This window comes from Desmodus rotundus, chromosome 6 (assembly GCF_022682495.2).
Source record: "Desmodus rotundus isolate HL8 chromosome 6, HLdesRot8A.1, whole genome shotgun sequence".
NCBI lineage: Eukaryota > Metazoa > Chordata > Mammalia > Chiroptera > Phyllostomidae > Desmodus > Desmodus rotundus.
The window spans coordinates 58,196,057-58,222,507 of record NC_071392.1 but is presented as its reverse complement, the minus strand read 5'-3'; the positions used below and the strand labels follow the sequence as shown (position 1 = coordinate 58,222,507).

The window sequence follows — 26,451 nt, the reverse complement described above, 5'->3', positions numbered from 1 at the left end:
TGATACTACTGCTAACAGCTTGTATTATGTGGGAGTTTCGAATCACTTCATATCTAAAATAAAAATAATTGATACTTTATCTCAAGAGGAATAATCTCTATGGTCACTGCCAGCCCCAAGTACCTGACCCAAAACTATGGCTACCAAACCAGCTCAAATATACTAACTCCTTTGAGGTGCAAACTGCTGTGTGACTTCAAGGTCCTTCATATACATCATGATCTTGTGATGGTCAAATGGAAGGTAAGTATCATTGCTTCCTTTACAAGTGAACTGACAAAGCCCTGGGAAGAAGTAGCTGCCACAGCTAACCAGTAGCAGAGACATAACAGGAATCCTAATTGTGTTGACTCTTACAAAGTAAGAAGGAACTCCTGATTTACAAGAACTGAGAACCCTGGTCATCAGCACACTACCCTAGTGCAGAGGCTGGAGTGATGAGTGCCATAGAGGAGACAGGGCAGCAGCAGAAGGCTCTCAGTCAGCTCAGAACTCCACTCAAGCTGCAGCAGGCAGAAAGCATTTGGGTAAGTTTGGCTGCCAAAAGATATTGTGATAGGTTTCTTTCTATGGGGGCCACCCAATCTACTCTGCTAAATTTGACCAATATTTACTGTTTGCCAAATACATGGCAGGCACGACAGGGAAGATCTTAAAGAATTAACTAAAAGTTCTCAGCTTCCAGTGAGTTCAGTCATAAAAAAAAAGAGGAAGATACAGATATGCATATATTGATATAACAACAACAGAAATGTAACATGAGAAATGTTGCCCTGGAGTACATGTGGGAGATTCATGGAATGCAGGGAACACCTAGTTTAGGGTTTCAGTAAAGTCTTCCTGGGGAGAAGGCATGGCTTAGGCCATGAGGAACAGGATATATGAGAAGGGGAACAGTGTGATAATGGCAGGGGTGTGGTAAAGCAGTATAAGCTGGCTATCTTCCCACATGACCTAGGTATTTTAGAAATTACCACTGCTTCAGTCATGACAGCCAGTTGGCATAGGACAGGGACTTATAGAAAAAGAGAAGCTCTACTTCATCATGCTTGATCAGAGCTTCAAATAGAGGTGCAATGAGAGTCATAGTATGGCTAACAACAACTTTGATCTCTCATTTGTGTGCAGCTCCCTTATAATCTTGCTAAGATTCACCAATAGCATATTTCCAGCACTTCTGAGCCTCCCTAGTGGCCCAAACACCAGTTTAAATCCTTAAAGGAAAAGATTGGTTTTGAGACAGGCAAACTGGAAGACAGCAGGTCCCATAAATTAAAATATTTAAAAATCTGCATGGACTATCACATAGTTATTTATGCTTTATGTATTTGATTTCCCTAAAGCACTGAAAAGTAGAGATATGCCTACCTTGCTCACCACCACATTTCCTCAGTCAACATAATGCCTACATCTAGGTCACAATTAATATTGATAAATGATGTTACACAGCATTGATCTGGTGAGTACTGTGTGTATGAGGAAGTGGTGGGGGGTGGAGGAAAGAGCTGAACATGGGGCAAGAAATAATAATCACGGTGATGAGTTTGGTTTTGGTTGGTTATAGAAGAGAAATGAAGCCTAAAAGCAGGGCTCAAAGTATCAAAGGAAAAAGAATATAAGGTTTTTAAAAGATGGGCTTTGGTATCAAATAAACCTGGATGTAAATTGAGTTCTTAGACTTTCCAGCTGTGTGACCTCGGGCAAATTACTCAAACTTCTTGTGGCTCAGTTTCTTTATCTATAAGGTGGGGTTGATAATGATAATGGTATCTATGTCAAATAGTTGGTAAGGCTTGTAAAGCTCAGGGCTACTGCATGAATAGCTGTTATAGTAACTGATGTAATGTTTAACTACTGCATACCTAAAGCCTTCTTTCAAGCCAGCCCAACTTGTGTTCCCCCTATGCTCATCTCCCTGCCTTTGCTTTTATAGTCCCTTCTAGGTTAACTCACTGTATATCCAAGCTGAAAGCCTAGCACTCTTCAGTTTTCAGACCCATCCAAACTTGAGATCTTGTGGGACTGACCCTGAGAAAAGTTCTCTGGAATAATCCTAGAGCTGGTTCTCTCTTTCCCAGGTCTGGAAAATCTCTGTGTCCCAAGGCCTACTCCATCTCACTAGGCTTCCCATGAATTATGAAGCATAAAGCAAATCTGAGCCACCTAGACACGAAGCCAATCAGGTTCAGGAGTGCTGAGGAAGCATGTGGATTCTGCAAGTCCCTTATCCGCACCAATCCAGCTCTGCCAACACCAACCACCACCACGCCGAAATTCTTCTCAGGCTAAAACACAAAAAACCAAGGTGGGATTTAAAAACAATCCAGGGATCCAGCAGAAAATAGCAGGGGGGGGGAAAAAAAAAAAAAGACATATTGGTAGAGTAAGTCATGATCCAGACAAGCAAAAAAACGGAGCCAATCCAGGAACACACAACAAGCTGCAGCACGTAAGCGTGGGATAAGACACTCCCTAAAATACAAGTTCACAGAGACATCTAAAACATACAAGGTCTGTCCAGAAGGTATCCAACAATGTAATAGGAAAAACAGAGACATTTATTAAAGGACATACAAAATACAAGAAACAATGTTTACAGGACAATGATGCCTTAGACCCCTTCCAAGTAGGCACCTTAGGACCTCACACAGTTCTCCCAATTGCCATCAGCTGCCTGGTCATATTTTCCTGAATCTCATCAACAGTCTGAAATTTCTTCCCTTTCAAAGGTGATTTTAGTTTTAGGGAAAGCCAGAGGTCGCAGCATGCCAAACCTGGGCTGTAGGGGGTTCGAGTCACCTGGGTGATTTGATGTTTTTTGCAAAAAACTCTGAACGAGACTTGATACATGAGTGAGCACGTTGTCGTGATGAAGCTGCCAATCACCAAGTTGCACATAGCTGTGGCCTTCTGAATCATCAAAGTAGTTTCTGTAGAGGAATGTTCAAACTTAATACAAAATCTGATGCAGAGTTGTTGCTGTGCTCGCTTGGTCATTTTGAATACAATGGCCACACAGTACTCACGCTCATTCAACAGCATCTATTGCCCCCACTGACTAGTACAGTTAAGTCGTCATTGTTCACAGAGGCACATTCCAGTCCACTCTCCTTGGCTGCCAGGTTACATCAATGTCGTGCAAACTGTTCTCATTATATTAACAATGGTTGGACTTTTTCCAGACAGACCTCATATTTTTGCAAGTGCTCTCACCTATGTCATCCATGGAAAAGACTCCTCTCATTTGGCTCTCCACTTATACTGCCACCTCTCCAATGATGAGAGATTCTCCACTTTAAGCCATACATAGGCCATGGTCTGGCATTTCTGTCTCTCTGAATCCTTCATCCAGTGGACAAGTGACTCTGATACATCCAGGAGTCACTGAGAGGCTACAGATACTTAGTAAGATACAGGCATATAGGGAAAATGGGCAAACCATGAGATGTCACCTTAGATTCTGCATTATAATGTAGTTTTCTGAGTTTCAACCAACTTTAGTCCCACTCTGCTATGGTAGATTATTTATCACTTAAGTATACTGCTGGAGGCTATATATGAATAGTATTAGAGTGAAAAATCAAAAAGACTTTTTAAAGTTATACAGCAACTCAACATAGTTCAAACTGATGGAAACTATCTCTACACATTCCTTCAACCCAGTTCTTCAATGTCTCTATGAGCACAGAAACATGTCAACCCAGATTTGCCCTTTACTTTACCTTTGCTATCCAGTTGTCACCATTTTTCACTAATTCTGCCACTTCTCTTGTGTCCACTATTCTACTCTTGGTCCACGACCTCTTTATCTCCTGCCTCACAATGTGGTTAGTCACCAGCTGGTATCATTGCTTCTAATCTCACCTTTCCCATGTGTTATCCAAAGCAGTGCTCCCAACCTTTTTGGCACCAAGGACTGGTTTCGTAGAAGACAATTTCTTCATGGACCAGGGCAGGGGGATGGTTTCAGGATGATTCAAGCGCATTAGATTCAAGCTCATCTACTGCTGTGTGGCCCAGTTTCTAACGAGACTGGACTGGTACCAGCCCATGGCCCAGAGGTTGGGGACCACTGAAAGGATTACCAAAACAACTGCTTAAGATAAAAATTAAGATCCCTCCCTGCTTTAAGCCCTTTATTTTTCCAAATGTTAGGGACTGTCAGTTGGAAAATTCATATTCGTATGAATTTCATATGCCAAATTCATACATTGAAACACTGCTCCCCAATATGACATTTGAAGGTGAGGACTTTGAGGGGTACATAGGATTAGATGAGATCATGAGGTTAGAGCCCTTATGAATACGGTTAGTGCTCTTATAAGAGTCACAACAGAACTTGCTTCTTCTCTCTGCTTTCTGCTCCTGTGAGGGTATAAAAGTCAGCAGTCTGAAACCCAAAACAGGACTCTCACTAGAACCCAACCATGCTGATAGCCTGATATCTGACTTCCAGCCTCCAGAATCGTGAGAAATAAATGTTTGTTGTTTATAAGCCACCCAGTCTATGGGACTTTATTACAGAAACCCAAACTGATCTAAAACACCAACAGCCCTAACTAGTGTGGCTCTGTGGACTGAGTGCCAGCCTGTGAACCGAATGGTCACCAGTTCAATTCCCAGTCAGGGCACATGCCTGGGTTGTGGGCCAGGTCCCCAGTGGGTCAGGGGTGGGGCGGGGAGATGAGAGGCAACCACACATTGATGTTTCTCTCCCTCTCTTTCTCCCTCCCTTCCCCACTGTCTAAAAATAAATAAATTAAATCTTAAAAAAAATAAAACACCAACAAAAGGGAGAAAAATATCCAAGTTCTTAAAAAAAAACCACACACAAAAAAACATAGATGACCTTCAACAACTTGACTCCAGCATGTTTCTCATGCATCACCTTCAAGTTATGTCCTCCACCATATAATCGTAGGATTCTGACTTTCCAAGCAACTTGAAAGTATGCAGAACACACATGACTGTTTGCTACTTCTATGTCAGCAAATCCTATTCCCTTGACTGAAACTCACTGCTCCTACTGCCCACAGCTGGACATATTCAAAGGATCAAGACTTGGGCATCTTCCATAAAAATCCTAGAAAAAAACATAGGCAGTAAAATCTTGGACATTTCTTGTAGCAATGTTTTTTCTGATGTATCTCCTCAGACAAGAGAAACGAAAGAAAACTAAACAAATGGGACTATAGCAAACTAAAAAGTTTTGCACAGCAAAGGAAATCATCAACAAAATGAAAAAACAACTCACTGTATAGAAGAACTTACTCACTCATCTGATAAGGTGTTAAAATCCACAATTTATAAAGCAGTTATACAACTCAGCAACAACAAAAAATCCAATTAAAAATGGGTAAAGGATCTGATAGACACCTCTTCAAAGAAAACATACATATGACCAATAGACATGTGAAAAAATAATCATCAGAGAAATGCGAATTAAAACCACAATGAGATGTCACACCTGTCAGAATGGCTATCACCAAAAAATCAACAAGCAAGTTTTGGCAAGGATGTGGAGAAAATGGGACCCCCATACACTGTTGGTAGGAATTCAAATTGGTGCAACCACTGTGAAAAACAGTGTCAAGTTTCTTTAAAAAAATAAAAATGGAACTGCCTTATGACCCAGTGATTACACTTCTGGAAATACATACAAAGAAACTCGAAACACAAATTTGAAAGGATTTATGCACCCCTATGTTCATTGCAGCAGTATTTACGGTAGTGAAGATTTGGAAGCAGCCTAAGTCCCTCTCAGCAGATAAGTGAATAATAAAAGCTATAGTGGGGGGATTCAAAAATGGCTGCAGAGTAGGTGGAAGCCATGCCCACTTACTCTCAGACCCAAACAAGATTTACAGCTAAATTACAGAGCAATCAACCCGAAAAACCAACTGAAGACTAGCTGATCTGAAATATTATAACCACGAAAAATACACATAGATTGGTAAGAAGGACAGAGATGCAGAAAGGGATAGCCCCTGAATGCAGGTGCAGCCAGCAGCTAAAAAGCCAGAAGAATACAGTAGCTGAAGAAGTCCCTCCCCCTAAGGGTGGTCTCAACCCATGCAGGGATCCCCAACCCACAGTAACACATAGGTAAAAAAGAGTGTGCTTAGTATCTGGCAGTGGAAATCACTTTGGATTCAGTACACCTGGGAGACTCAAACTGCACCCTACGAGAGACAACTCTTATATTGTTACAGCCCTAGCCAGGGGAGTTCACAGTTTGGACTCCGACTGCTGAGGACAGGCAGCCATACTCAGGTCCTGTGAAGTGGTCTGCTGGATACACCCAACAAGGACTTCTAGGGACCCTCTATTTTCTGGGGAAGCTTTTGGCAGAGATCCAGTGACTAGATTGTGTGGTTTGGGAAAGAGAACCAGTGTTCCCCACAACCAGTGCACAGCTAGCACCCCCTCTCCCCCCCTGCACCCCTTGAGCCACTCGACCTACATCATCCTGCTGAGTTCATCAGCACAGGGGAGCTTCACAGGGCAGGGACTTTTGGCTTCATCCTGCTCAGTTTGGTGGTGCAGAGGAGCTAATAAGCTGGGCTGGGACTTTTGGCCCTGTCCTATTGGGTTTGAAGCTTTTGTGGGTCTGGAACTTTCTGTCATGCCCTACTGAGACCAGCCACGTAGAGAAATCAGAGTGCCAGGCAGAGTTGCTATTTAGCCCTGTCCTGCCTGGTTCCATGGTCTAGGGGGAACAGGGACCCACACAGAGCTGGAATTTTCAAACTGTCTACCAGGAAGGCTTCTGTTCAGAAGCCAAAAGGGATGTGCTGGGTTATGTGGCCACACTGCAGAGAGACAGATATATGCTCCCCCGCAAGTTCAGCTTGTGCTATTCCAGGAAGGTGAAGAAGTATCCACCCCACCTTCTGCAGGCTTGCAGGCACCACCCCCAATGGAAGACTGGATCAACCCTGCCAAATGCTGCATACCACTGTGGGTTACAGATCCACACGGGAAACAAACAGTGGTTCACAGTGAAGGCATTTAAAGTATATGACCCTCAGAGGCTATTGAGACCAGGATGAAGTGGTTAGCCTGAACCAACATCATCCCCAAGAAAGACTTTATTCCCTTGAGCCCAGGGCACCTGAGCTTAGTCCCGCAAAGGGGATATCTGGCTGTATACACCCTGAACCTGCAGAGAGCACCCCTAAGGAGAACTAGCATTGGAGACTGCTTGTCATCAGAGACTGAGGGGTTTGTTTTTGGAGCAGGGGCTACTTTCACCTCATTGAGGGCTTGACTGCATGATCCCCAAACAGGGAACCCACTGGCCCTATCTTAGCTAGCCTGGGGTCATTCTACAGTCTCTCTTGGGAAGGCTCTGGAGAAAGATCAGAGAACCTCAGGGGCAGAAAAGTATCCGACAGGTGAAGATGGACCTCAGAGAGCCTCAGTCCTTTTACAGAGGTACCCCCAACTGTAAGCTAAAAGAAGCCAATCCTTTTACACAGATTGGCCCCTCCCATGGACACTCGAGTCCAGGAGATGCAGAAACAACCTGTAAACAACATGGTAGCTACAGACAGGTAGCCCAAGTATGGTCACACACATGTCTGTGTGACAGTGACCTGTACCTGAACCCCTCCCAAGCGGACCCAGAATTAACACAACCAGTGGTGGGTTTCAGACCACCCCAGAGCTCAACCCAACTAAGCACACAAGCAATAACTCCAAAAGGAGATTCCAGCAGGCATAAGAACCTATTGGGAACAACTACACCTCAGGGAGCAGCCCCTGCACATTTCATATACGGTGAATGAGTTTTATCCTTATAGTCACCCCATCTGAAGGTTAATTCAACTAACAGAAGGGCCAACAGCATTCAAGCCTCAAAAACAATAAAAGGTACACATAATCCACAATAAACATTCCTTGATCAGAGAAGTCAGGTGATCTAGAGGATTGTGCCTTGGAGTCCAACAACACACCTTCATCGTAAAAAGTTTTGAAGTCATAGAAGATCAACTCAGAAACAGAATAGGGGGACAAAGAAAAATTCCCAAGAAAAAAGAACAAGAGAAATCACCAGAAAAAGAATGAAATGAAATGGATAAGATAAAAGCAACCAGACAGGAATATGGTGGCAAGGTAGGCGGAGTGCAGCCCAGTTCTCTCTGTGCCCAGCTGGAACACCTAGCTGATCTTCCAAGGAACAGAATGAACCCCCAATGGAATCCCAGCTTATATGAAGTTTTGAGGCAAAAAATTGCAGAGGATATTGAAAAACAGACAGTGAGCAGAGTATGCTGGGATGGTAAGGTCCCTGGGATGTGCCCTGGGACCAAGGCTGCTGCGGCCCCCAACTCGGCCTGCTGCAGGATACGGGGAGGAGAGTTATAGCACCAGCTCCCTCCCCTACCACAGCAGGGAGGGCAGCCTGGCACAAGGAGGGATCTGAGTGCTGGAAGTCACTGGGGGAAGTAGAGACAAGTGGGAGACACACAGAGGTGGTACACATCCACTGGGACTGTGGACACTGGAACTAGAAAAATTGAGGTGCCAGGTGAAACCTGGAGAAGGGAGGAGTTGGGCCGTGTAGAACACTGAACTTGGGTAGTCTCCAGAATGGTTGGAAAGTGCTTGTTAAGAACAGCGGCGGGCAGCTGCTTTGTAAGGAACTCTCCAGCAGCAGCTGGAGCACTCCTAGGGAGATTTCAGCTGCGCGTGTCCACAGTGAGTGGTGGAAGGAAGGGAACCATGAGCCCTGCCTCTCTGGCCCGGCGTGCCTAGACAGTAGCTGAGCTGAACCATGTACCCCGCCTATCTCACACTGCGTGCCCAGAGTGAGGGGCTGGGCAGTACAGTGCGCCCCACTTGACTCAGGGTCTATGCCAAAGATTGACTTACACTGCAAGCAGCTAAGTGGCTGATTTGAGCCTGGCAGCTCACAGAACACCTGGCCAGAGGCCAGGAAACTGTGAATATTGCAACCCAGACCTGGTCCCTATCCTCTCAGAACCAAAGGGAGAAAAGTGAAGCCCAGCCCCCTTCTTCCTGTGGCACCTAGGAAGAACAGCAGAACTCGCTGAACAGGTTTAAAATCAGCAGGAGGCTTATTATCATCTTTTTTTTTTTTTTTTTCCCTTTTTGGATCCTCTCCCCCCACCCTTTCTTTTCCTCCAAGGGAGACAGTAAGACTCAGAGTTACAAAGGTTCCAGAGACAGATGGAAAGGGGGAGCACAAGGCTAACCCCAAAGACTGAGAAACTAAGACAAATGTCACTTTGCTATCACACAGAGCTAGCATTTTATCGTGTATGTGTATTATTATTATCTTGCAATTATTTTTTACTACTTTTACTTTATCAGTATTTTTTCATTTCTCTTCCTTATGTTTAGTTTTCCTCGTTTTATTTCCCTGTTTAATTGCATTGCTTGACTGGTCTTCCTTATTCTCTCTTTATTGTACTTCAATTTTCCTTCTTTCACTTCACCCGTGTTCCAATAACACACAACTCTTGATCAGGTACTTTCTATTCTGGTTATCCAAATCATATATTTCTTGTCATATGATTGTTGTTCCAGTACTATTTTAATTGTTGTTCCATACAATTGTTCATACTACACAGCAACCCTCCATGATCTTAGCCTGCTTCACTTTAATCCTAAGCATTACTATTGTTCTGGTCAACTCTATTGGCTCTCACACTACATCTACCTTCTATGCTTTAATCCCATTATATCTCATAATTTAACCTTGCATGAGCGCTCTGTTTTGTGGATTCAGATCACAATCATCCTCCCCACTAACAAGAGTCTTATCTGTCTTTTGCCTTTTATAAAAAGTGGCTAGTTGGGTGAAATATCACAGTTAATGCTATACTTATCCAAATAATCTCTTATCTGTTCTCTACTTGCTGGTACTTTAAATCACACAAAATACTCTCCTGATGTCTTAATCCATTTTGGCAACCCCCTGCCACTGATCACATACAATAGGTGAGAGCTGTGAACATCAGTATACTTGCTAGCAGAGAAAAACCACCATAAAGTAACCACCAAAAGGTACAAACCCAAGTACAGTAAGAAAGCCACAACGAACAGAAGAAAGGGCAAACCTAGAGTGTCCAGTCAAGGAGATCACAGACCACACCACTGAACCTCATAGAATTCCTACCATAGAAGTTCACCCTACAAAGACAGCTACCAAAGCGAAACATCAGGAAGCACAGAAAAAAACAGAGAGAGTCACCTAAAATGAGGAGACAAAAAAAGAACATGCAATCAAAAGGAATGGATTTAGACTCCCCACTAAAAGAGATAAACGAAATGTAGGTAACCAAACTATCAATACAGAATTCAAATTAATGGCTATAAAGATGCTCAAGGAGCTCACAAGACAACTACAAGGAACTGAGTGAGAACTATATCAGCATGAGAAAAAAACTCCCAGATAGAGCAAGAAAAAAAAAAAAAGAGACTCAGAAAGAACAAACAGGCAGTAAGGGAGCTGCAAGACAACACGAAATGTAACAATATCCATATAATAGGGATACCAGAAGGAGAAGAAGAAGAGCAAGGGACAGAAAACCTCCCTTGATGGAAAAGTAACGATGAAAAACTTCCCTAATTTGATGAGAGAAAAAGTCACACAAATCCAGGAAACACAGAGTCCCAATCAAAAGGAACCCAAACAGGCCCACTTCAAGACACATCATACTTAAAACAGCAAAATCGAAGATGAAGACAGAATCTTAAAGGCAACAAGGGAGAAACAGGAAGTAACATACAAGGGATCCCAATTAAGGCTAGCAGCTGATTTCTCCAAGTCAGAAGAGAATGGCAAGAAATACTCCAAGTAATGAAAGCCAGAGGCTTGCAACCAAGATTACTCTACCAAGCAAGACTCAATTAAAATGAAAGGCCAAATAAGGAGCTTCCCAGACAAAAGAAGTCCGAAAGAATACACCTCCATCAAGCGAGCTCTACAAGAGATGCTAAAGGGACTGCTTTAAGAAAGGAAAAGAGTAAGAGAGACAGGAACACGGGTACAAAAAAATGGCAATGAATAAGTACCTATCAATAATAACCTTAAATGTAAATGGATTAAATGCTCCAAACAAAAGAAATAGAGTAGCTGAATGGATAAGAAAGCATGACCCACACATATGCTGCCTACAAGAGACCCACCTCAGAACAAAAGACTTACAGAGACCGAAAGTGAAGGACTGGAAACAAATATTCAAGCAAACTGACAGGAAAAAAAAAGGGAGGGTAGCAATACTCATATCAGACAAAACAGACTTCAAAAAAAGCCATGAAAGGAGACCCAGAAGGTCAATTCATAATACTCAAGGAAAGAATCTATCAGGAAGACATAAAGATTGTGAATATATATGCACCCAACACAGGAGCACCCAAATACATAAAGAAAATCTTGGAGGACTTCAAGAAAGATATTGACAGCAACACAATTATAGTAGGGGATTTTAACACCCCACTATCAAACATGGACAGATCTTCCAAACAAAATATCAACAAAGATATTGTGTCATTGAACAAAACCGTAGATGAAATGGACTTAACTGATATATATAGAGCTTTTCATCTCAAAGGAGGAAAATACACATTCTTTTCAAGTGTACATGGAACATGTACACTTGAAAAGATAGACCACATGATAGGACACTAAACAAGCCCCACCAAATTCAAGAAAATTGAAATCATATCAAGCATTTCCAGAACCACAAGGCTCTAAAACTAGGAAATAACCTCAAGGAAAAAATCCCAAGACACCCAAACTCATGGAGAATGAATAGCATGCTATTAAACAATGAACAGGTGAATAATGAGATCAAGGAAGAAATCAGAACACTTCTGGAAACAAATGAAAATGAACACACAACAGTCCAAAACTTATGGGACACAGCAAAGCCAGTCCTGAGAGGGACACAGCAAAGCCAGTCCTGAGAGGGAAGTTCACAGCCAAAAGAATAGAAACATTTCAAATGAACAACCTAACACTACACCTACAAGAACTCGAGGAACAACAAACAAAGACAGCCCAGAGCAAGTACAAGGAAGGAAACAACCAAGATCAGAGCAGAATTAAATGACATACAGATTGAACGAACAATCCAAAGGATCAATAAATCCAAGAGCTGGTTCTTTGAAAAGAAACAAAATCGACAAGCCTTTAAGCAGATTCCTCAAGAAGAAAAGAGAGAGGACCCAAATAAACAAAATCAGAAGTGAAAGAGGAGAGATTACAACTGATACCATAGAAACATAAAAGATTGTAAGGAATTACTATTATCAACTATATGCCCAGATCTATGAAATCTGGGGAAAAAAGATAAATATCTAGAAAAATATAATCTTCTAAAACTGAAGATTATATTTGAAGATTCTTTCTTTCAAAAATGAAGAAGCGGCTTTCTGAAGATGGCAGAGAGGTAGGTGGGAGCTGAACCCTCTTGCTAGTGCACCCAACTGGGACACCTAGCTGATCTTCTGAAAAACAGAGTCAACAGCCAACAGAATCCTAACTTATAAAGTTTGGAAGCCAAAGACTGCTGAAGACGTTGAAAACCAGATGGTAAGGAGATTGCGTAGGGACAGTAAGGTCCCTGGGACCTGCACAAGGATCAGGGCTGCTACGGTCCCTGGCCTAGCACATCATGCTGGACACACTGGCTGCAGCAGGAGCTTTGGAGGAGAACCAGATCAGTGAATGTAACTTCTCAGCTCCCTCCTCTACCAGAGCAGGGAAGCCAGTCTCGCTCCAGGAGAGACCTGAAGGCTTGAAGTCACTGGGGGGATAAAGATGCAGTGGCTCTGCTCAGCATCACTAGCCATCAGAGAGATGCTAATTAAAACCACATTGAGAAACCACTTCACACTGCTCAGAATGGTCATCAAAAACAAATCAACAAAAACAAGTGCTGGTGAGGTTGTGGAGAAAAGGGAACTCTAGTACACTGCTGGTGGGAATGCAGACTGGTACAGTCACTGTGGAAAACAGTATGTAATTTCCTCAGAAAACTAAAAATGGAACTGCCTTTTGATCCAGCACTGCTGGGATACTACCCTAAGGATCCTGAAACACCAATTCAAAGGAACCTATATACCCCAATGTTCATAGAAGCACTGTTACAATAGCCAAGTGTTGGAAGCAACCTAAGTGCCCATTAGTAAATATGGATCAAAAAACTGTTACATTTACACATGGAATACCAAGCAGCAGAAACAAAGTTGGAGCTCCTACCCTTTGCAACAGCATGGATGGATCTGGAGAGCATTATGTTAAGTGCAATAATCCAGGCAGTGAAAGAAAAATACCATATGATCTCACCAATACATGGAACCTAATCAATAAAATAAACAAGCAAGCAAAATATATCCAGAGACACTCACATAAAGAATAAACTGACAATAACCAGAAGGGAGAGGGGGAGACGATAACAGGTGAAAAAGGGGAAGGTCATCAAGGAACATTTAGAAAAGACACGTGGGTAAAGGCAAAGGGAGAGAGGGTGGGAGGCAGGGTTGGTGGGGGGACATGGCTGAGTGACAATGAAGACAACTGCATTTGATCAACAATAAAAAAAAAACACATGATCATGTAACTAGATGCGGAAAAAGCATTCACAAAAATCCAGCACACATTAACAATAAAAACTCTCAGTAAAGTGGGAATAGAAGGAATATACCTTATCATAATAAATGCCACATATGAACAAACCGACAGCCAACATCATACTTAATGAGCAAAACTAAAAGCATTTCCCTGAAGCTCAGGGACAAGACAGGGTTATCTGGTTTCACCACTCTTATTCAACATAGTACTGGCAGTCTTCACCATAACAATCAGACAAAGAGAAGAAATAAAAGACATCCTAATAGGAAAGAAGAAAGTAAAACTGTCACTATTCACTGGTGACATTATATTTTACATAGAAAACACAAACAATCCACCAAAAAACTACTAGATCTAATAAGTGAATTTGGGAAATTAGCAAGATACAAAATTAAAATCCACAAATCACTATCATTTTTATATACCAATAATGAGCTATCTATCAGAAAGAGAATCTAAAACCAATCACATTTATTATTACAATATAAGAAAAGGTAACTAGAAATAAATTTAACCAAAAAGGTAAAGGACCTGTTCTGGGAAAATTATAGTACATTCAATATGAATTGAGAAAGACACAAGTAGGTGGAAGCAAACACTGTGCTCATGGATTTAAAGAACTAACATCATTAAAATATATATACTACCTAAAGTAACCTATAGATTCAATGCAATTCCTAATTAAAAAGCAACAGTGTATTTCACATATTTAGGAAAGTTACCAAAATTGTACGTGGAACCAGAAAGAATAACTAATAACCTCAGCAATCCTGAGAAAGAATAAAAGTTGGAGCTCATCACAATACCTGTTATTAAACTATACTTCAAGGCCACTGTAATCAAAATAGTGTGACACTGTCATAAGAACAGGCACATAGATCAATGAAACAGAGCTGAAAGCCCAGAAATAAACCCATACCTTACAGTCAAGTAATATTTGCTTTAGAAGGCAAAAGCATACAATAGAATAGAGACAGACTCTTCAATAAGTGGTGCTGAGAAAATTGGACAGATATATGCAAAAAAATGAAACTAGATCAGCAAATTACAGCATACACAAAAATAAACCATTCTACAATATATCATCTGTATACTGTATTGTGTTTAGCACCGTAAGTCATCTTCCATCACCATTTATCCCCCATTTACCCTCTTCTAACTCCACTCACCACCTTCTCTCTGCAATCACGCTACTGTAGACTTAGTCTGAGTCTGAGTTTTTTCTTTGCTTAATCTCTTCACCAAGCCCCCAAACCTCCCTTCCCCTGAGAGCCGACAGTCTGTCCTTTGTAGTTTTTTCATTAGATTGCACAAATAAGTGAGATCATATGGTATAGGGAACCATTCCACATGTGGGAAATGTGGCCCAGTCCCCACTCAGAAAAGCCAGTGGGGAGCAAGGTTCGGCAGGCAGGACCCACGCCCACAGATAGGTTCTCCCATGGGGAATCAGGCCTGCATTGTACCTAGGATGCTATGAGACTTGCTTTTGCTAAAACTCCCTCACCCTGGACTGAGGCAGCAAATCTTTACTGAGTATCTTTAACTTCGTGAAGTCTGTGCCAAATCTCCCAAGTATGGAGTGTAATCAGTTCAACCACTTTCCCCCTTGAGCTGTAATATCCTTCTCTTTGAAGTAATTACCAGCATTCTGACCTTGGTTGTCTGTGAAAGGTAATCACCTACAGTGAACCTGTGCATAATGAGGAGGTAATGCGCCCAGAAAAGCAGCAAAAGCCTGTCCAGGCAGGGGTTGGCCCTCTCTCTTGGGCTCTCTGTGGCCCTCTTGCCCTATCTCACTTAAGAGAGTGGCCATGCCGTCCCTTTTTCTCCACAGGATTTCTGTAGTCCGTGTGTATTTGTCTACTGCAACCACGACACAGGATCCTGCTGGCCCGGATCTGCATCAATATGGCACTTGTCTTTTTATGACTGGCTTACTTTTCTTAGCATAATAACTCTCCAGGTATATCCATGCTGTTGCAAAGGTGAAGATTCCCTTATTTTTTACAGATCAGTAGTATTCCATTGTTAAATAAACTACATCATTTTAAATATATATATATATTCATTGATTATGCCATTACAGTTGTCCCATTCCCCCCCCACCTTCACTACACTCCATCCTGCCCACCCCCTCCCTCCCACATTCTCCCCCTATAGTTCATGTCCATGGGTCATACTTATAAGTTCTTTGCCTTCTACATTTCCTATACTAGTCTTATCCTCCCCCTGTCTATTTTCTACCTACCATTTATGCTACTTATTCTCTGTACCTTTCCCCCCCTCTCCCCCTCCCACTCCCCGGTCGATAACCCTCCATGTGATCGCCACTTCTGTGGTTCTGTTCCTGTTCTAGTTGTTTGCTTAGTTTGCTTTTGTTTTGGTTTTAGGTGTGGTCGTTAATAACTGTGAGTTTGCTGTAATTTTTACTGTTCATATTTTTTATCTTTTTCTTAGATAAGTCCCTTTAACATTTCATACAATAAGGGCTTGGTGATGATGAACTCCTTTAACTTGACCTTATCTGAGAAGCATTTTATCTTCCCTGCCATTCTAAATGATAGCTTTGCTGGATACAGTAATGTTGGATGTAGGTCCTTGCCTTTCATGACTTGGAATACTTCTTGCCAGTCCCTTCTTGCCTGTAAGGTCTCTTTTGAGAGATCAGCTGACAGTCTTATGGGCACTCCTTTGTAGGTGACTGTCTCCTTTTCTCTTGCCGCTTTTAAGATTCTCTCCTTATGTTTAATATTGGGTAATATAATTATGATGTACCTTGGTGTGTGCTTCCCTGGATCCAAATTCTTTGGGACTCCCGAGCTTCCTGGACTTCCTAGAAGTTTATTTCCTTTGTCAGATTGGGACGTTCACCTTCATTATTTTTTCAAATAAGTTTTCAATTTCTTCCTCTTCCTCTCCTTCTTCTGGCACCCCTATGATTTAGATGTTACAACGGTTAAAGTTGACCCCAAGATTCCTAAGCATCTCATTTTTTTGAAACCTTGTTTCTTCATTTTGTTCTTGTTGAATGTTTATTTCTTCCTTCTGCTGCAAACCAATGATTTGAGTCCCAATTTTCTTCCTGTCACTGTTGGCTCCCTGCGTATTTTCCTTTATTTCACTGTTCATAGCCTTCACTTTTTCCTCTATTTTGCAACCATACTCAACCATCTTCCAGATTATCCTGATCACCAGTGTTTTCAACTCTGCATCTGATAGGTTGGCTATCTCTTCATCATTTACTTGTATTTTTCCTGGGGCTTTGATATGTTCTTTCATTTGGGCCATATTTTTTTGTCCTGGCGCTCCTGTTACGTAGCAAGGGGCAGAGTCCTATGTATTCGCCAGTGTGGGGCAACCCACCTTGCTGCATTGTAGTGCTGTATGTGGAGGAGGGGTCTGAGAGGGAATAAGGCTGCTTGCTCAGCTCTCTGCACACTTTCAGTAACTTCCTTTGCTACCCATAAGCAAATTGGGCCCTTCTGGTGCTGATTCCCAGGTGGGTGGTTTTGTGTACATGTTCTAGGACCCTGTGCGTCTAACAAACTCTCCTGTGAGCCTGGGAGTTTCTCCTGCTGCTTCAACCCCCACAGATGTTTTTCAGTCAGAGGTTTTGAGGCTTTATTTCCTTGCACTGGAACCCAGGTTTGCACAGTCTGTCTCACTCCCCAGTTGTTCCTCGTGGTTTATCCACATGCAAATATGGGACTGCCCACTCCACCAGCTGCCATCTTGCCTGGCCCACCAGCTGCCACCTTGCAGTATGTCCTCTCCACCCCTGCATCTCCGCCCCTCCTACCAATCTGAATGAATGTTTCGTCTTTAACCCCTTGGCTATTGGACTTCCATAGAGTTCAATTTTCTGGCAGGTCTGGTTATTTTTCTTTTATTAAATTTGTTGTTGTCCTCATTTTGGTTGCGTGAGGAGGCAAAGTGTATCTATCTATGCCTCCATCTTGGCTGGAAGTTTCCTGCATTTTTTTAATGTAGTGTGCCACATTTAATGATTTCCAGATATTGTACCAATCTTCCATCCCCGAAATAAATCCTGCTTCATCATAGCATATGATCTCTTTAATGTATTGTTAAATTCAGTTTATTAATATTTTGTTGAGCAATTTAGTGTCTATGTTCATAAGGGATATTGGCCTATAATTTGCTTTCTTTGTAGTGTCTTTATTTGGTTTTGAAATTGGGATAATGCTGGCCTCATAAAATGAGTGAGGATTCTTCTCTCCTTTAGAATTTTTTGTAATAGTTTGGGAGAGACGGATGTTAGTACTTCTTTCAATGTTTGGTAAAACTCACTTGTGAAGCCATCTGGTTCAGGACTTTTGTTTGTGGGAATTTTTTATTACTGCCTTAATATCACTAGTTGTAATCTGTCTACTCAGATTCTCTGATTCTACCCAATTCTGTTTTAGAACACTGTTTTTTTTTTTTTTTTTTTGAAGAACATATGCATTTCTCCTGGATTCTCCAATCTGTTGGAAAATAGTTTTGTACTATTTTCTTACAATGCTTCATATTTCTTGGTATCAGTTCTTACTTCTCTTTCATTTCTGATTTTATTTGGGTGTTGTTCTCTTTCTACCCCTCCCCCCCACCTCAATTCTGCACTCTGATCTCTATTATATCCTTCCTTCTACACACTTTGGGCTTTTTTGTTGTTCTTTTTTTCCACTTCCTTTAAGTGTAAAGTAGATTGTTTACTTGAGATTTTTCTGGTATCTTTTTTTTTTAATATTTGAAAGCTGATTTTATTGTTGGCATGCTAAATATTCTTTTATGAAGAAACATAATTACTTAGGAGACAGTACTCTTTTCCAAAGTATTTTGGGACTTTTGATGTAACTGGCACACTATATATACGCATTTTGATTCTCTGATACAGTGAACCAGGTCTTATAGAATATTTTAGAATATATTATTCAAATGAATCCTAGCCCTTGCTTTAACCTCAATATTACTATTTCTCAAGTTTATCTATAGGAGAGTCAATGAAATCAACATAGGCTTAAATATCTTTTTCTTTTTAGTCGGGCATAATTCATATACAGTCCCCCACCCCACACTGATTATAGTGAAGCTCTGAGTAGTTGGCTAGGTAAATTTTTTCAACTCACTTAATGAATCTTATTGTATACACTGAGATTATCTCTTGTTCAATATCACCAATATGTCATTTCACTAAGTAGAGATTTTTCTTGTTTTTTGAGATGTTATAAATTTCCCTTTTATTATTGTTGTATTCTCATTTTCATTTGTTTCAAGGTATCATTTGATTTCTTCTCTAATCTCATTGATAACACACACATTGTTTAGTAAGATGTTATTTCCCCTTTGTGGAGTTTTCAGTGTTTTTTTCTTGGGATTGATTTCTAGTTTCACACTACTATGGTCAGAGAAGATGCTTGATATGATTTCAATTTTCTTAATATACTGAAACTTGTTTTGTGTCCTAATAAGTGATCTCCTGTAGCAAAAGTTCCACATGCACTTGAAAATAATGCACATTCTCCTATCTTGGAAGGAAATGCTCTGAAGTTATCAATTAAATCCATCTGATCTCATGAGTCCTTTAAGGCCACCCTTTCTTTAAGATCTATCCACTGATATCAATGGGGTGTTAAAATCCCCTACTATGATTGTATTGCTGACTTCTCTCCCTTTCTGTCCATCAAGATTTGCTTTACTAATTTAGGTGCTCATATATTGGATGTATAAATGTTCATAAGGGTTATATTCTCTTGTTGGATTGCTCCCTTTACCATTATGTACTTTCCTTGTTGGTTTCCTACTATAGATTTTGTTTCAAATTTATTTTGTCAGATATAAGTAATTCTACCCCAGCTTTTTTTTTTTCATTTTCATTTGATGAAATATCTTTTTCCATCCCTTTACTTTTAGTCCATGTGTATCTTTCATTCTCAGTTGGGTCTATTATAGACAGCATATGAATGGGTCTTTCCTTCTTATCCATTCAGCAACCCTATTTCTGTTTACTGGAACATTTAAGTCATTTACACTTGAAGTGATTATTGATATGTACACATTTACTGCCATTTTACTCCTTTTAACTAAGTTCCTCTGTTTTTTTTCCCCCTACTATTTCTTAAAGCAGGCACTTTAACATTTCTTGTAGTAATGGTTTGGTGGTAATAAATTCCTTTAGCCTTTTCTTTTCTGGGAAGCTCTTTATTTCTTCTTCAAGTTGAAATAATTGCCTTCCTGGGTAAAGCAGTCTTAGTTGTAGACCCTTGCTTTACATCACATTGAATATTTCAGCTAATCTCTTCTGGTCTGAAATGTTTCTGTTAAGAAATCAGCTGACAGTCTTGTAGGAGCTCCCTTGTTGGTAACTAACTGTTTTTCTCTTGTGGCTTGTAAGATTCTGTCTTTGTCTTTAACTTTCACCATTTTTATTATTATGTGTCTTGGTGTGTACTTCTTTGGCTTCATCCTGTTTGGGGCACTCTGTGCTTCCTAGATATTTGTGTCTCTTTCCTTCACCAAGTTAGGAAAATTTTCGGTCATTACTTCTTCAAATAGGTTGTTGATCACTTGCATAATCTATCTCTTCTCCTTCTGGTGTCTCTCTGATGCTGATGTTGTTACACTTCATGTTGTCCCAAAGGTTTTCTGGTGATAAATTCCCTCAGCTTCTGTATGTCTTGAAAGGTGTTTATTTTTCCTTCATAGCCACAGGATAACTTTGCTGAATATATTTCTTCAAATATTTTATTTATTATTTAGAAAGAGAGGAAGGGAGAAAGAGAGGGAGAGAAACATTGATGTGCAAGAGATGCATTGATTGGTTGCCTCTCCTATGCCCCCAACTGGAGACCTGGCCGGAAACCCAGGCATCTGCCCTGACTGGGAATCGAACCAGCGACCTTTCAGTTTGCAGGTTAGTACTCAATCCACTAAGCCACACCAGCCATCGCACTTTGCTGAGTATATTATTCTTGGCTGGTAATTTCTCTCTCTTCACAGTTTGAATATTCGTTTCAATTCTCTTTTGGCTTGTAGAGTTTCTCCTAAGAAGCCCAAAGATAGCATAATGGGCTTTCCTTCACTGGTTACTTTCTTCTCTTCCCTGGCTGATTTGAGAATTCTTTGTGTGTAATTTACTTTTGGTAGTTTTAAGACATTATGCCTTGGAAAACATCTCTTTGGACTGAGGTAACTATGTGTTCTGTTTGCTTCTTGGATATGAGGATCTAGGTCTTTCCACTGGTTTAGAAAGTTCTCATCGACTATTTGTCTGACTAGGCTCTTCATTCCCTATTTCTTCTCTTCTTTTTATTGATATGCCTATTATTTTTATATTCCTCTTTCTGATCGAGCCAGATAGTTCTTATAGAGCTCTTTCATTTTCTTTTTTTTATGCTTGAGTCTCTCTCGTCTTCCCTCTACATCATTTCTAAACTTTTATCTTCAATATCACCAATCCTTTCCTCCATCTGTTCAGCTCTACTTCATTCCTGATCTCTTTCATTAAGTTCTTCATCTCCAGAATTTCTGTTTGGTTCTTTTTTTAGTTTCAGTCTCTTTTGTACTCATTTTGTTCACTGATTTGTTTTCTGAGCACATTATATTGCCTGTGTATTTTTTTGCATCTCATGGAATATTTTCAGGTCTGCAATTTTGAATTCTCTGTCATTTACATTACATATTTCCATGTTAAGTATTTTTCTGGTGATTTTTCATCTTACTTCTTAACTACCTCACTATCTAGGTTATTCATGTTATTTGTTGGCTTCTTTCTTTATCTCATTTTCCAGTTGGTTTTTAGTTTCCACTAAATCACAAGTTTTTTAGCTCTGTGAAATCCTGTAGCTGTCCCCTTTAGCCAGACACCTCTGTCAGTATGTCAGTGTAGCCATGATGTGTGGGGGTAGGATGGGCTAGGGGAACCAGCCAGCTTCTTTGTTGTTTTTCCCTCCTGCTAATGGTGACCTGAGACCTCCAAGGGGTTCCCCCTGTATCCTGACCCCAGGACCAGTCTCAGAGTACACCCTTTGCTCTTGGAAAAAGGTGATTCTACAGTACCAATCATTGGATTTGGAAAATAACGTGCTCCATAACCCAATACCAAGGGTGAAGTGAGGTGACTTCTGGGGGGCTACAAGATGGGAGGGTTTTTGGTCTTTGTTTCTCTGGCTGGAATGCCAGCTGCCCAACAACCACAGCCTCTCCTCTGTGCCTTCTCTTTGTCCAGGTCTCTGAGCTCAGCCATAACTCACACTGCGTGCTCCTGCAGAAATGCCCACCAAATCTCTTTGCTACTCCAAGCTGAAAAAAGAACCAGCCACAACTGGTTTCCTTCCCTCTCCAGGCTTAGCTCTGCCATGAAATCCCTCAGCCCTATCATCTCAGCCCTTTCCTCTTCTCACCTTCTCTGGTTTGTTCCCACTTGCCAACCTTCAGACGTTTCAATGCCAGGATCTCTCAGCCATGTTTGTGTGTTGAGCAGGGAATACTTTGTTGAGTTACAGCTGTTGAAATTGTTCAAGGAGAAAAACCTAGAGCGGGAGTGTCAAACTCATTTTCACCAGGGGCCACATCAGCCTCACAGTTGCCTTCAAAGGGCCAAATGTAATTTTATGACTGTATAAATGTAACTACTCCTTAACCGTTAAGGAGTTGAAATTACATTTGACCCTTTGAAGGCAACTGTGAGGCTGATGTGGCCCCCAGTGAAAATGAGTTTGACACCCCTGACCTAGAGGATCCCTCATACTACCATTCTTCTTGGGCCTTCTATAAATTCACTCCTTTCTTGTCTTCTGTCACCTCATAGTGAGGTTTTCTTCACTTCGCTGTTTTCCTTCTCCATCCTGTCCCTAGATGTATTTATTCCCCAAAGCTCCATCCATGTCCCTCTGTCATTTGATCTTCCTAGAGTGGGGGAGATTGGGGGAAATCCCTTATTATTAAGTTTTCCATTACCATATTTATGCTAAAGATTCCAATAAGCTCCAGTTCCAAAAAGAAATGCAAACTTGGAATTTTACCTGGCCATCTCACACTGACCTGGGTGGCCACCTGAGTGGTTGTGCTCTGAGCTTCTAGGCAAAGGCCAGGTGCTCCACAAACTCTACCAGTCATTCAGGTTGAAATGTTTGAAATTCTGGAAGTCATTCATGCATTTAACAAACATCCTCAGATATCAAAGGCCTGGTTGTGGCTAGCGATCCTACTCCACTGTTCCTCTCTCAAGTTGTCCTTGACAATTTCATAATTCCTTCCTCCAGACTTTTACTGACTCACTCAAGCTCTTGAATTGCATTACAGGATCAGTAAACAGCTTCTGAATTATCCTAACATTTAGTCAACTATTATTTAGTGAAAACAGACTGTGTGTGAGGCATTGTGATAGATGCCATGGGGATATTAAAATGAACAAGGCATACAGACAGCTATACTCAAAGTTAGGGAATGGAGGATAATGAAAAAAAAAAAAAGATAAATGATAATAGGAATTCACAACCAGGAGGTGTTACTCCCAGAGAGAGAGCCCTAAGAAACTTTTCATACAGTAGAATGACATTTTAAGAGGATGAACAGGATTAGCTGAATATAACCAACAAAAAGACATTCATCAAGTCAGAAACATCAGAACTTGATTCCATATTCTGCCCCTAGTTCCTGTGACTTAGAACAATTTACTTAAATGTCATTCTCCTCATTTACAAAACAGAGGTAGTTATAGCATCTTGATAATAGGCATTTTGTCAGGATTAAATGGATATACATCATGGGGCACTGGGCAGTAGATTAACCATGTTATAGCATAAAAACACAGTGCTGAATAGAAAAATCAAAGAAAATAATATATAAACTATAACACAATACAATTATTTAAATTAAAGAATTATCACACAATGGTTGCCAAGGGTTAGGGATCAGAGAGGCTGTGACAACAAAGGGGCAACAGAAGGGAATGTTTTGGAGGATCTGAATTCTGTTATACTGATAGGTATACAAAACCATGCATGTATTTTAACTCATAGAACTATACACCACAGAAAGTTAGTTTTACTGTATGTGAATGTTAAAAGTATATGTATAAAAAACAATAATATATTTCCATGAATATATGTAAACAAAAAGGTAAACATTCACTACATGAGAACAGCTGGCTTTGGGTGCTGATAATGAGAAAGGAATAAGAAAACAAGTATAAGAGAACTGCCTTGCACAGACCTAGAAAAACCAGGTGTCCTGAACTGGGTCTGCAGAATACCCTTTGTGTCTACTCTGCTGCACTCAAAAAGAGAAGGAGAATGACCTTGAGGAGGGTAAGAAAAATAAAGTAAGTATAGAATTAGGGAAGTAAAAAAAAAAAAAAAAAAGAATTAGGGAAGTAATGAGTAAGCAGAAAGTAAAGTAAGAAACAGATATATTTGAAAGATATGGTCTTATTAGTTCAGTAAGTTCCATGGGTATAAATACCATATCTATCTATCTATATCTATCTATAGATATATCTATCAGATAGATAGATAGATAGATAGAAGATATATGATAGAGAGAGAGAGATTTTACCATTACATCCACAAAGCCAAATGTGGAGTGTGGCATAGTATGTTGTTACATAAATTCTGGTGATTGATTGAATCAAAGAAATAACAAGATTTACATCATGGAATGTGGGAAAGAAGTGTGGGGAGGGGGTGGCATTCGGCTTTTAGGGTAAATAGAGGGCAGTGGTGCCCTTCCCTGAGAAGGCCTGATGAGGATAAGCATATTTGGGGCAAATGTAAAACAGTAAGTCCAACTTAGGTCATAATGAGTTGGGGGGCCTGTGAAACCTTTAAATGAACATGAGCAATCCAGGCTTCTAGATGTATATATCTAGAGATGAGGAGAAAAAAAAAAACAGGTTAAACAGATCCATTTGGGATACCCTAAACATACAACTGACAAATAAAAGCTATAGGATCAGCTGAGTTCTGAAGGACAGTGGGCAGGGTAAGAAGCACCCTAGGAAACATAAATATTTAAGAAGCAGAGAAAAGAGGAAACTCTAAAGAGAGTCTGTGAAGAAGTCACTAGAGGGACAAGTAGAATCCCTGGTGTCATGGACACTTTCAGGAGCTTAATAGTGTGAAATGCTTCAAGGAAAAGGTTTCCACTAAATTTGGCAATATGGATGCCACTGGTGCCCCTCAACTGAGAAGTTTCAGCAGAACAATGAGAACCGAGACAGACTGTAATGGGATTAGATATAAAAAGTAAGTGAGTGGGTGCTAACAGGCATACACACACAAACATGGGTGTTTAAGGCAGAAGAGAAGAGAGAATATTTAAATGGGGACCCCAGGTCTGGGAATGTTTTTGAAAGATACAGAGGAAAAGGCCATCAAAAAAGAAAAGGTCAAAATTATAGGACAGAAAGGGTAACTGGTGACTGATGAAACTGTTACTGAGACAGGTTATATAAGCTTAATACTAATGCAAAGTTTACACTCTTTCTTCAGAACTTCTAAGACATGAACATTTGTTCAGAAACACCAGAAAATAGTTAACAGAAGCAAGCTCTTGGGGGGATGAGATAGTAGGAGGGCTTACTTTTGAATGTTTACCATGTTTTGCAGCTTTTAAGTTCTACTAGGTATGTATATTTATATTATAAAGCTAAATTTAAAAATATATACATATTTAAAATGAATTTTATTAGGGGCCAAAGTCAGACTGCAGCAAGTTAAGAATGACTTGAGGAGAGGAGAAAATGGAGAAATTAGCTGCAGACATCTCTTTCAAGAAGCTACCTCTGCAGGGGGTGAGAATAATAGGATTACAAGGTTTGATAAGATACCATGTGTTGTTTTCTGAAAAAAAAAAACAAAAACTAAAGCATTTTGAAATATTAATTAGAAAGAGCTAGCAGAAATGAGGTAAACAATGTACCTGGTAAAGGAGGTAATTAGGGAGTCAGTGCAAGGTCTGAAGAGGCAGCAGAGTTTGCAACTCAAAGCATGAAAAGGGGCACACTTTCACCAGAACTGTCTTGGAGTGAATCCAATGCATCCATTCCCCATGTCCATCTTCCTTTCTTCTCCGGATATCCAGCCCAGTGGTAGAGGGGTAAGTTTTGGCGGGATGGGCCTGATTAGTGTTAAGTCAATTGGCAAAATACTAGCTCCTCTGAAACAGTAATTGGTCCAGGAATGGGAATGTGACCTAATGCTAGCCAGTAAGACCTAAGAAGGCATTTAGTGGATCTTCAAGAGAAGAGGCTGACACTCTTATGAAAGAGCTGAAGGAAGCCATCTCTTTCTCCTAGACATCTCATTGGATCAAGGAACAGGTACAATGGAAGTGAGATCACCAAGAAGATGATACAGAGAAAGGTTCTATGAAGCAGAAGCAAACGTCCCCAAAATAACATAAAGCAGGGTTCTAGGCCCAGTGCCCTCCACATGCCACTGTTCGTGTCATCCCCAGTCCATGAGTGTTATTTCAGGTTTAACTGTGGTAGATAAATTATTATCTAAGTGAAGAAGTAAAGACACAGATAAGAAGGTTAGAGGCCTAATTCTTCCCGTATCAACCAGAGCCAGGTACATGTTGGTAGGTTAAAGGGGAAATATTTTCAAGTTTATGCGGATGTTTCTGAAAGCTCTGTAGGGAGAGAAGATACTCTGTGAAAAAGAAATGAGGAACATTGCAAGAAAAACATCCTTAAACTGGTACTTTTAAAGAACTCACCTCTGCACTCATCTTGACCTCTTCTTTCATTGGCTGTGAAGACAAAAGCAGAGGTTCAGGACGCTGGTAGCACCTGTCCCAAACTCCATGCGGGCACTCCCTTTGTACCCATACTCCTT

General features: G+C 40.7%; 1 protein-coding gene across 3 annotated transcripts in view; it reads right to left on the bottom strand.

Annotated features, from left to right (window-relative positions):
- Positions 1-26,451, bottom strand: part of BLVRA (biliverdin reductase A) — a 144,012-nt gene that overhangs the window by 73,409 nt on the left and 44,152 nt on the right. For 2 of the 3 annotated variants that reach the window (XM_053926451.1, XM_053926452.1), the window contains exons 2-4: positions 26,333-26,365; positions 2,800-2,930; positions 2,164-2,285 (exon numbers count right to left, since the gene is read on the bottom strand). In XM_053926451.1, coding sequence (XP_053782426.1) covers positions 2,164-2,285; positions 2,800-2,919 — 242 coding nt within the window. In that variant the 5' untranslated portion in view covers positions 2,920-2,930; positions 26,333-26,365. The remainder of the gene's footprint in view (positions 1-2,163; positions 2,286-2,799; positions 2,931-26,332; positions 26,366-26,451) is intronic. The other variant, XM_024558214.3, reaches the window with a different exon arrangement.